The sequence below is a fragment of the Camarhynchus parvulus genome, chromosome 1 (genome assembly GCF_901933205.1).
Source record: "Camarhynchus parvulus chromosome 1, STF_HiC, whole genome shotgun sequence".
Taxonomy (NCBI): domain Eukaryota; kingdom Metazoa; phylum Chordata; class Aves; order Passeriformes; family Thraupidae; genus Camarhynchus; species Camarhynchus parvulus.
In genome coordinates, this window is record NC_044571.1 from 31,662,868 (window position 1) to 31,676,026 (window position 13,159).

The 13,159-nt window shown below is 36.4% G+C and overlaps 1 protein-coding gene across 1 annotated transcript in view; it reads right to left on the reverse strand.

The window, feature by feature from the left end:
- Nucleotides 1-13,159, reverse strand: part of TMEM131 (transmembrane protein 131) — a 93,829-nt gene that overhangs the window by 46,554 nt on the left and 34,116 nt on the right. The window contains 2 exon segments of the mRNA XM_030958867.1: nt 17-140; nt 9,838-9,906. Of these exon segments, the coding sequence (XP_030814727.1) occupies nt 17-140; nt 9,838-9,906 (193 nt within the window).

Below are 13,159 nucleotides of genomic sequence, written 5' to 3' on the forward strand. Positions count from 1 at the left end.
AAGCAAAAAAACTTACCCTATTTTGGAAAAATGATGCATGAAAATGTGATGTTGTAGCAGATATTGATACTAATGTAATTGTTTCTTCTGAGCTAGGGTTATGTAGGTAAACTTTTTCCATTTTTGGCATTCCAACTGGCCTGTCAAAATAGAGAGAGAAAATATTTACAAAGTGTCAGAAATGTAGACAATAAAGCATTGGACCTTTTTCCCATTACATCAGATAGGAGAATAAAAGTGATGAGCACTGACAACAGAGCTTTGCATTTAATGCTTTTCTCAAGTAACATATGCATGTTGGACCTATAAGAACTACTTAGTTAACATACTTTCCATTATTTTATTGCTTACTTTTCCTGAAGGTTAACCTAATGTTGCATCATGCTCATGAAATTCTATTGTCAGATTTTTACTTCAGAATGAAAAGAAGCAAAGTTTTCTATTCCTATGCTAGAACCCCTAAAAACCTATCTTAAGACAGGCTGCACACAGCAACTGAAAATAAACAGAACACACATTAGCCAAAAGTCTAAATGCAAATTTTTTTCAATGATAGCTTATAAGCAGTCTTACCCAGAACCCAAAATTTTTCTGGTATTATATTTTATAATACACTCTACAGAATTAAGTATGCAGACATGTACAGCAACTACTATTGTATTTCTATATTGTATTTGAATTAATACCTTAAGTTAAAAAAAAAAGGCTTAAGATAACTTCTAGAATTAGGAACCCTAAAAGATGGAAGTCCACAGTCAAACAACTGCTCAAGTTTTCAGTAACAAGACATGCTAACAAATTTATTTGACACAAGCTTTTGGCTAGTTTCTTTTTGCTTACAACAGCTGAGGTGACAATAGATGCTCCTGTTTCAGCAATTATTTTTCAGACTTCACTGTCTCGTCAGAATTTTTTTCATGCCTTTTAACCCATACATCTTAAGTATCAGCACCAAAGCACTAATAAAGCGTGCAGTTTACAGATTAAAAACTGCTGCATTTTGAATTCTGGAATTCAAAATAGCTAACTCTTAACTTTCAAGCTGCATGTAGTCCATGTAGCACTTGTCACTTGCTCCAAACACTGCAAGGACACCACAACTACTGATAAGAATTACTACCTGTAGTACCTGCAGTGATGATGACCAGAAACAGGCAGCTGTTCTGCCATCCTCAATTAACCTTAACAGACCAAATTAATATGTGCTATTGCAGTCAGAGTTTTTCACCTTAAAGGGGGGTGTGGAATATATCTCAACAGATGAAGCAATGTAACTTTGTTGTAAATTAAAGGCTCTATTGAATGGAGAATATAGTGACAATACACACACTATGCCACAATTTACAAAGTGAGCCTGGTTACAGAACCTCCTATGCATGAAGCAGATGCTAAAGACCATGTTATTAATTGAAAGACACAATTATTAACCATCAATAAATGACATCATCACTAACAAAAATATATCTGCAATCTGCCACTGTAAAACTCTTTGCTTGCTGAGTTCACCTAATTTCATGTCTCTGTCAGCAAACACTTGTTTTTGATTCTTATTTCACTGTCAAAAAATCTCATTTTGACTTCTCTAACGTCACCAGTGACAAAGACCACAATTTCTCTCACCTTTCAAAACCTGTACAAAGCCAAACATCCGGGTTAAGCCCTAACAGAAAATATTTTCAGCTCTTGCTAGCATACATGGAGATATCAGAAAAGGAAATAGCTTATCAGCTCTGACATTTTGCATTAATTACTGTAACTGCTATACTGTTGATCAATGGAATTAAACAGCAAACCTATGCACCTATTCTTCTTTTGCTAGGAGAAAGCTTACCAGATTAGAGGAATGCAAATGAGAGCCAGCCCTCCACATTTCCTCATCTCTACCCTCACTTCCACCAAAAATCCCACCATAAAAACAAACATGCAAATCTACAACCAAGAAAAGTGTCTGCTGATAGGGAGTTACCCAGCACCCCTTGAATTACAAACACACTGCTTCAAACACTCTTTCTCTGACATCACTACAGATGGCCTTGAGTATTTTATCTGTTGGGTAACTATGAAAAGTAGAAGCTTCAATACCAGTCAACATTTTTGCAGCAAATTCCTTGTTTAGACAAAGTGGTCAAGCCTTAAAGCAGTACCCAGATTCTACCAACACCAATTTTTCTTAAAAATAAGGAAGAAATAAAACAGTCAATCTCCTCCAACACTGAAGAAAGCTCTTGTAGCCTGAGGATCAGCTGTCTGTTCTGCAGTTCTCACTACAATTTTTCACTCTCCTTAATGGAAGACATGCTCGCAGTGCCTTAGTGCAACCCCTTTGCTTGCCACAGTGCAGTTGTTGGGTACTTCTCCCCACAACACGTTTAGCAGCTCGTCAAGAAGGGGAAATCATCCTCCTACTCTGTAACAAAGCACTCACTCTTCACATGAGGACTTGACAGCAAAAACTAGACTCAAACTGAGAGTTCCTTCCAATCACAACAGCAAGAAGCAAGAGATGAGTAGACTTTAATCACTGTATTATATGTGAGTAAATGATATGACTAGTGTATCATCTGTGGTCTCTAAAGAGAAACAGCTATGTACTGAAAACTGAACATCAGAGTTGCTTCAGTGACACTTATGATGCACACTTATGTGTGTGAAACATCACAAAGCCAAGAAGATGATCTTGAATGAAGTTGCAACAGCAAACTGCCAGTCTGCTTATGTCAGAAAGGTAGTTTGCAAATAAAACTCATTAGCCAGGAAATCGTTCAAATATTAACAATCTTTAAGACCTTCATGTTTTTCCAGTTGTGAAAAGAAGGGACTATACATCTGTTTGAGAGGCTCAAATCTATAAAAACAAACTGGTTGGGGAACAGCCGTGACCACCACCATAGCTCACTAATTTCATATTCCAGACTCAACTACCACAGTATAATTATAGGTAATAAAGGCAGAAGGCACTAAAAAGGAATTCTGCTGTTAGGACTTTGTTTTACTTTACTCTTTTGCTGATAATTCTGATTTTGAAACAGTGAGTCTGGTATTACATTTGGCTGAGATACAGCTTTCCTTATATTCTTTAAGTGTGATGTTACACAAATATAAAGAAATAGGACCTCATAAACCTCACCTGTTTTTTCTGCCATTAGACATGGTAAAATCTAGGTAGGGCAATGTGCACCAGACACCTCTAAGGAGCCTGCATACCAAGCAATAATCTCATAAGGGACGCTCTCCAAGCTGCAGATTATCAAACCACAATGATCAGCACAATTATGGTTGTAGCTGATGCCAAATTTTAGAGTAGAATTTCCCAGAGCAGTCACAGCTAGCACTTTTCATTTTGAGAAGCTGGTATAGACACAGACCTTCAGGCAAACATGAACTATCAAAGCACGTAAGATTTTGCTCCTGATTCTTTGTCCCTGCATAAAAAAGTCAACCTACACTGATAAAAACCTGATACCATAACCTAGACGAGAAGATGCTAATTAACAAGGATGAGGTGCCCGGTCAAATGGGTAAAGAAGCCTGTGTTAATGTTTTTACTGCTGCAACTCAACTCTTTTCAAAGTCTGAGTTAGTACCTGCAGTGTATTGTAAGCATGTCCTTGTAATGGAATTCACTGCTGTTCCAGTGATCAAAGGGTAGGTTATTTTAACAATGGAAATAAGCTTTTGCAAATTTTGGGGAGATGAGTCCTTGAGTTACTGGCCCAAAACTGACTGGCAAAAATATGTAGCTACTCATTGTGAAGCAAATACAAATCGTATAAATGCCCTTTTGAAAGAGCAATTAATTTTTTTTTTACTGCACATAGTTTAAGCTCACTTGATTTATGAAAACTGATACAGATCTATTACTGAAAAGCAGAAGATATGAATTCAGCAGATATATTCTTCCTCTTCCATCCCTTACTCTTTCTAATGAGACTGGAGAGAGAAAAGAAGTCAATCAAAGCTTCCCAGATACATTTTTAAATGCTGGGAATATAGGTAAAGATACTCAATAGTAAATTCTGGTAAATTCCTCATACATTTGAGAATTTGACATGTTTTCCCCGTGTATTTTTTTCATTTAGCATCTTTGGTAACTGCGGAGGCAATTGTAAAACTTGTTGTCACACAACATATCAGAAGTGTCACAAGGGTTAAATCAGTATCCTGTCATACAGTATCCTATCAGAAAGGAGTGAATAACAGATGCCTAGCAGGCAGAAGAGTAATGTGGAAAGCATACAAAGTCATGTGCCCTGGACACTCTCCTAGGCTCTGGAACTTCCTGAACCAATGAAGATGGCTCTCCAGCCAGAAGATCAGACTGAGCAAGCTCCAACAATAAGAACTTGGGTGTTGACTTTGTAACGTATCCAACAACTTTTAATTAAAAGAAACAAAACAAGCTGGTCTTACAAGGTTACCTCCAGAGACTGAAAGAGAATGCCTTTTGTGCCTCATTCTGAAGAAAATGCTGGTTTCCTTACAGAAAGGAAGCCTGCATCACGTACAAAACCAGAGAAATAGTGAGTACAGCATTCTTCCTGCTTCACACAAAACCGGTTGAGTGACACAGGCAAGTGGCTTCTTTACCTGAAGTTAAGAGTAGCTGAAGCACATACATTTGCATTCTCAAACATGTCTCCAGCTCAGAAAAGCAAAAGAAAACAGAAGGTTTTGGTTTTGTATACGTACTAACCTACACATTGGTTGTTTCTTAGCTTCCAGGTTTCACTGACTTTTAACAGAGAAAGTTCTTCGACATGAGACTTGACAAAAAGTTGGTGTCAATGTAATATACTAAATAGAGCAAGTGCTCCATTTTAAGTTAGGAATCTAACTTAGATTCCATGCAACAAAATCACGCCTTTTCCAAACAGTTATCAAAACCACATATACAAGTAGTAGAGTTTATCCAACCATGTCACCAAGTGTGATTGGAATGAATCTGGGAGTGTAATGAACTTTCAGCAGCATTGTGCAGTCTAGCATGATATGTGAACAAAACCTGAGGCAGATCTGGATGAAATGTCAATTTACTGTCAACAATTTCTCACATTCAGCAAACTCCAAGAGAAATGAAGTTTCCTTTAACAACATTTCTTTAAAATTTCAACAATCTCAAACTCACACATTACAAGTGTATCAAAGGTACTGTGTAAACATTTGGATGTACATTATAGGCAACTTACTCTTACGTAAATGTACTTAAAATGTAGGAAAATAGTCATCTGAATAAATTCTCTAGTTGCTAAAATTCTTCACTATTTTTTGTATAAGGGATTAGAGTTCATGAAGAAAACAGACCATTTTGCTAAACTTATATCAATGCTATATTACTTTAAGTAACTCCCACGGCTTTAAGGATATAAATATCTACTGTATATCTAGTAGATGCAAACATTTCATCTATAGCTCAGGAAAACTTCCAATAGCTAAACTGTTAACAATATCATTTCTCCATTTCCATGCTAGTCCTCCCCTAATTTTTACACCAAACAAGCCTTACAAGGGTACAAATGCGTTTACACTGCAGTACAGCACATTCATGATACACCTTCACTTTCTAAATGCCCCCTTTTCATTTGTCTTCTTAGTTCATGTAATTAGAAGAATAACTGTAGGCAGTGCAGTCTAGATTCAAAGGGAGGTATATTAAGACAGGTTTAAGATAGGCTGTATTCTCCAGATTTTTACCCATTCTGACTCTATCCTGTCCCTAAAGTAAAGCATGTCTCTTATGTTACTTAGAGTAACATAAGGTGTCCACACCTGCAAGGTCTCAATATTTCAACATTGCCAAGCAATGTAGAATTGCTTTCAAGCCCAGCTTAAGCTTCCATAGAATATTCTGCCAAATACCAGAGCTCACAAAAAAGGAGCAGAAAACATTACAAAAATCCCCAAATCAAAACACTTCAAAGGAAATGCAAAATGAGATTATTAATATGAAACTAAAATAAAGAACTTCAGAATACTGCCCTACCAATGAGAAAATTTTGTCTGAGAATGGGACCTTGCTCAAACTGATTGAAGCAAGAACCTCCATTCACCACAGAAGAATATGTTAATCAAGGATTAAAATATTACTGTAACCAGAAGTATAATTTCATACATTACCAGTCATCTCTATGAAACGGGTAGGATATCAACTTCACTTAAAATATCTCCAATTTGAAATTTTTTTTGATAAGCAGTTCTAGCTTACGTTAGAATTCTAAAATACTCAATACACAAGTGCTCCAGGATCAAAAGGTACCTCTATAAAAAAATTTAGTTAAAGAACTTAAATTTCACTTTTGATACTGTCAGAGCTTTATTAACAAAGATGAAGGCAATGTATTGAGATCTGTGAAGATCCACATTCTCCCACAAAGTAAGTGCAAGAACTGAATAGAAACTGCCCTGTAAAAATATTCTTCAGCCTTCACCCCAGGTGGCCATCTGTAAGATCTCTAATATGAAGACCTGTTTTAAACAGCGAAAGTCATATAGACAATGACTGTTCTGTCAAAATAGCCTCTGAGAAACCAACTCCCAAAGCTACGGAGAACAACATAATGATTACGGTTCATAGGCTAGGACACCTCAGTTATTCCCATTTAACAACAGGGGAGAGTAACAGTTTAAAAGAGAATACAAGGAACAGAATGCTGGTAAAAAAGTCAGCTAGCTGTGGAACTGCCTTTACGTGTAAGGTTTTTTCTTGTTTTCTTTAAAGCTCTGAATCTCCGATACTGAAAATGTTGCAGAATTTGTTCTAGAAAAATATTGGTGTTGCTTCAGAAATACAAGAAAGAGGCTTACACATTAAATACCCAAATGAGTATTCCACACTTAGTTCAAGCAGTCCCCTGGCAGAGTGATATGGGAGAACATGCCTCAGTTCTATCCCATTCCCAGAGGCTTAATGTATACAAAGAACATTTGGGATCTCTTCAAGTGAGCTAAAGATTTGCATATCCTAACATACAGCATGCATTTCTTGTGATAAATGTGAGATTACCTGGACTACCTTCAAAGTGGTAGAATACGGTTTGCTTTATATTAAAACAGCATTAAAAAAAACCTCCAACTGTTATAATCCAGAAGGAGAAGGCCATTGTAATCTCATCTCCAGGTGGAATACAGGAAGTGTGTCTGCAACACATATTTATCAACTTAATGCTGGTTTTGATTTTCTGAGATCCTTAGATAAAGTAACTTTTATTAACTATTATTCTTGCTTAAGTTGACATGTTTTTGAAGTAACTGACTAAACTCACACACTTGTAGCACACCAAAAATGTCACAGGAAGAATGGTCTGACTTACAACTGAAAATAAATATTAGATCCTTCTTTAGCCTAGGTATGATACATGTTGACAGCTCAGCATAAACATGAACTTGGAACAAGTTTGCTTTACTATATGCTACATGCTACCTATTAACATAACACCCCTTGGGTATAGTACTTATTCAGCAACTAAACACACATTTTATGCCTTTTCTACAATCCATTAATAACAAAGACAGAAAAACCAGAATTTGAATGTGAAAACCCTGTCTGATTTAAAAGGCAAAAACTCAAAAGCTTAAATCTGCATTATTTGACTTCGAGGTGCTTGGCACCTGCAGCTTTTTCCCACCATAAGGCCGAGTTACTCAGCATTTCTCAGAGTTGGTTCACAGATTTTAAACTAAACTTTGGGTCTTTATATCTAAACTTTTTTGAAAATTGCTGTTGGCAACTCATTTAAGTTTTAATAAATCACAAGAGGATTGTTGCTTGAGACTATAACCTAAATGACAAAAGATTAATTAATGATACACAGCTACCAAAAAAAACTACCCAAACCAATGAAGGAACACGCAATGAATCAAGATCTAACACACAAGTTCCTTATTTTAACTGACAGAAAGCAGCAATCCCTCAGTGCAGTTTGCATGTATCATACAGAGCCATTCCCAAGTAAGAGATTTGTGCTACTTTTAACACTGTATTAGATTTATACTATTTCTTTAGTGCCTTTAGCTTTGACCAGAACAGCTTATGTAAAAAGCCAAAATATAATGAAGAAGGACTTAAAGTATTTATGGTACTGTCTTGGATCTACTTGTAGCAAGGGAGAAAAAATCATCTTTGGAAGCCCACAAAACAAAAAAGCACATGTAGCTTTCTTCAGAGCATAAGCATGCAAATGCTAGATAACCTTTAAAAAATATCTCAGAGAACATCAAATTTATTCATAGAAAAAGTTGTATAAAATACATTCCCAATACCAAAGTCTAGAATTACTATGAACTGAAAACTTCTACAGTTTTTAAAAGAAACTAACCTAAACTCAAATCAATTGGTAAGTTTACAATAGCTCTAACAAAAAGCACACTGCTCTGTAAGTTTGAATTCATACTGCACTCACCAAAATAATTTATTAACTATAACCTAATTTTCTTGTAGCAGAGACGCAGTAGAGTAGAGCTTACCATGAGATATTTTGCTCTTCAGTTTAGAAACTCAATATTCTCCTACCTAGGACTGGTTACTGACATCAGGAAGAAAAACAACAAAATCAAACAACATCAAAAGCTAAAAGAAATTTTGAAGGAAAAAGAGGGGGCAGAGCAACTTACTCTGTCTTTAAGCAGAAGTAAAGCCACAATTTTGTTAGACTGAGTACAAGTAAGTTCTGTAAAATGAGGCATTTTCATACAGCTTTGTTATTTAGTGACATTTACATAGGGTTTTTTTGTATAGAGGTGACTTCTGGAAAGCTACTCTGTGCAACCAAAACACAGTTATGGCTTCTCTTCTTTCAGAAAGACACAAGTATACACCATGTCAGTACACAGGAGCTTCCTCGTACAACTCCACAGTCACCACACTGCACAACAGTCTATCCAACAGAAAAAAGTACTACATTTTTATTAATAATCTGTGGCTTATCTGTAAATGAAACAGTCTTTCATCCAGCAGCAGTACTGGCTGAGGATGGAGGAAGGAATGCTGTGCTAAGGCACACCTGGGCTGTTTTCATTCTTCCAGGCTGAACTGGTAATAAAATGTTTAAAATGTCTTCACTACAGTTTGCATTGGTCTAAGTATTGATCATGCACAGAGGCTCCATGAACACCTACTCCAGAACCACTTTTGACTGTTGGGAAGAAAAGGGATTGGAGCTACCTATACACAGTAACCAGTTCATGGTAAGAGAAGTTAAGACTGAAGTAGTTCTCAGAACTAACAGGTACATCAGTGAAACATTTGGTTTCCTTCCTTCTTTTGTTTAATGGAAACAGCAACCAGTTGCAAGATGGAGAACATGGAGCTAAGTTCCTGGACGCTATATGCTTTGCTTGAGGCTGTATTTTCACAACTCAACATTACTGTTCTAATAATTGCAGATCCACAACCAGTTTTTTTGCCATCAAAGCCATAGTAAAACTGAAGTGCATGATGTACATGCTCCCTGACACAGGTTATATTCAAGCAGAGGGGTAATCTCATCTCAGAACATTACATTCTAGACTTAAAACTGTCCACTCTGCAGAGCAGCTGTACAAGTACCTAAATCATCAAAACCACAGCAGCTAACAGGTCACTACATGATGCTTAATACTACATGATGCTGAGTACAGCAGCCCTCTGTAGGTCAATTACACCTACAATCTATTAATGCAATCTTTGTATACAACCTTCTCTATCAGCTTTAAACGCTGTTCCTATTAATTTTCTGGGGTTTTGTTTGTTATTTGTTGTTTGCTTTTTGTGGTGGATGGAGGGTTTTTTTGGGGCTTTTTTGTTGGTTGTTTTTTTTGTTTTAATTTGCATAACTAAATAGATCAAAAGACTTTTCAACTCACTGTTCATGGAAGTCCAGCATTGGTGGCTCAAACCGGAGAGGTCGGCAATTTCCCCGATACAGGGATACACTGCAAGAAAAATTGAAATGCTGTAAAAGATACTATTAAATGACACATTTTTGCTACCTTCCCATCTCAAAAAGCCCCCTCTTAGCAAAAGCCATTAATTCTAATAAAGCAATTAATTCAAAAAAAGAAACAAACAAACAAAAACTTGTCCAGTCAAAATACCGCAATTTTACAAACATGATTATGCAGTGTGTCCAAGAAAGATTATGTAAGAGCACATATCTTGAAAATTGACATAATTGAGTGTAAACCTCTCCTTTATATAATGATGGCTGAGTGAAACAACACGCTAAAAAGGTTTACATCATCTTTCATAGCAATGTCCAAACATTGCAATGAAAGATGTTTTGGATATTGTCCAATGTGTAACAGTAATTTACATACACGTCCTGAGTTTCTCCAGCTACTTCTGTACTAGTACATAAACAATCTTGAATGCACTTGACGTTACTGAGGCCACATGTGAGAAAACACCCAGTATGGTTCAAAACATGCAATATACAGAATGACTCTGCTCTGGAAATATTAGTTTTGCTTATACTAACCTCCCCTTGGAAACTCTTTAGGAGAATTCTAGTAGATGAAAGCCAAAACTTAAACAGCACTCCAACAATCCAGCAGTGAAGTCAACATAGTACCTGGAAGCATTCTCTACTACTGCTTATTTTATCAGTATAGTTATATAGAGCACAATAGTTAACCCACAACAAAAAAGAAAAGTAAAATATAAAAAGTGGTTTCATTGACCAAAACATGTTTTTATTATTCAGAATGATGTGATTGTGACCACAGTTAAGCATCTCTTTAGCTGTAACACTTTAATTGAGCTGAATAAAAATCCTATTCATACAAAAAACAAAACAGGGAGACAATAACAAAAAAATAAATGGGGAAGACTAAAGAATAATAATAATAGGATCAATGGCTCCTGAATGGCAAAACCAACAGCTTCTTTTTTTTCCTTCAAATGCTTTTTTTTTTTTTGTCCTGTTATTAAAATAGCCTTATTGGTTTAGATCCTTGCATTCTGACTTCATATCAATCCTAGATGTCCAAAGGCAGGGCTGCAGCCACTTGTCCTGGGTCAGGAAAGCTACTCCACAAACCAGCTCTACTCAGAACTACGCAGCTCTGCCTCAGCATGGAGGAGCGGCCAGGAAATGGGACACACACAGGTGGCTTGTCTTATGAAAACTGAGGCCTTGAGCAAAGATCAATCCCATTCCATCCACTGCAATTCCAGGAAAGCTAATTATTGATCAAATTCCGATGTCTTACTACAGAACCACTTCACAAGGAAGCTATTTACAGGAGTAAAAGTTTAAGAATAGGCTAGGAAATCTTAATTGTATCCTTTAATCAAAATCAAATCAAAACCATTTTAAATAAAATTACAGTGTCTCAATGACTCACTAAAACCCTGAGACTGAATCTTCACACTCCAAGTATAATACACAGTATGCCAATCAATTTCCAGTGCTCTACATTTGGATGTCAAAGCATCTCCACTGCTACAGAGCCTAGTCTGTGGACAAAACAGCTTTGTCCACATAAAAGTAATAAAACACTACCAGGACAGGAGTGGGCTTAGTACATCCAGTCAGCCTTAGTATATACTTAAATATGTGCATGTATGTGCCCATATGCCATGTCTGTGCAGATCACAGTACAACAGAACTGAAAATACAAGAAGACACTGATATGAAAAACTGTATTCAGGTCTACAAAAAAAAATTAAAACTCCTGCTACTATTACGTGCAGCTGTGACACATTATAGTTGTCAAATAAGAGAGTGCTTGGGTACACCTTCTCAGGCTAAAGTCAAACCTCAAACTGAAGAACAAATACTCAACAAAATGAGGTTTACAGAGACACTGCACATAGGAGAATACAACTGGAAAACTATACTAGCAGTTAGGTTTCATAAGGATACAACAAGTGACTAGTATATCTTCAGAGTTTACAGTCTAATTTTAAAAACAATTTAGATTGCATTTCAAAATGACAAAAGTCAAAAAGCTCCTGTACCTCCAAGTAATGCTAAACAGAAAACACTCATCTTAGAGTGAGCTTAAAAAGAATTCTGTCAATTTCTTCTAAAATTAAAACTTTGAACAGTTAGACAGAACCTCTTTTGTGTTGGTAATTATTGGCAGAATGACATATCAATTCCTTTTATGGAAAAATACTAAAAATATTTACAATAGTTACAGAAGTGAAAATTAATATATTTATTTCAAATGCATTGAAAGCACTGTCAAATGTTTGTAACTTGGCCTAACTTGAACAATCATGACATACTCAATTCTCCAAATACACATAAAGGTTTAGGCAACATTTTATCAGGACACAGCTATATTATCCTAAAAAGCCAGTTGGACAACACAGATTTTTAAAATTTGTTACATTTGGTTAAAGTTTGGTAAAGGCAGCAACATCATAATGAATGCCAACTATTATAATAAAAGCAACAACTGTAATAAGACTCAAACTGGCGCAAGCAATATAGGGATCCACAAACTTTGCCTTCTGAAGGGCCCAACATGAGCCAACTTGCAGCAGACAAGGAAATGATGATAATGTCTCTGCTCTGCTGGGCACTTGCTCACCGAAGGCTGGATACACCCATGGGTAGGGCAACTTTACAGCATAATGACATGAAGTTAATTACTGTTGTATGCATGTAGAAATATGGCTCCCAGTCTTATATCACAATTTAAATATTTTTCCTTCCCTACGCCTCCAAGTTTTCTAACATTTAAAGACAAGAAGAACAGCATGAAAAAGAAAAGATGCGTCTGGAAGAGAGGACTGCAGATATCTGCAGATTAAGAACTGGCTTGGAGTCATCTGGACCCATAATTTAAATGTTCTCAACATCTTTTTCCTTCTTCAAGAATTTTGATTTTAAAAATGAGACTTGAGAGTGAGCTACACATAGTCTCCAGCAGGATTGTTATCCTCCCTGTTCCATCCACGCTGTATCTGAGTGGACATTTACCTCAACTACTAACTAAGATACTGCTTCTACCCACATGCAACTCATTGAAGTGCACCTTCACGTCTCAATAGTATTTGTCACACATGCTGTCATAAACATGGTCAAAATAGCAATGCCTGCAAACACTGTAGCTGATATGGGCGTACATCTGTGCTGAGGCACAATCTTCTTCTGTCTTAAGGACATTCTTCAGCACTTCCATAATGCTTTGCTGTTTATCAGAGTATTAGGCACTCGATCGTAGATAATCA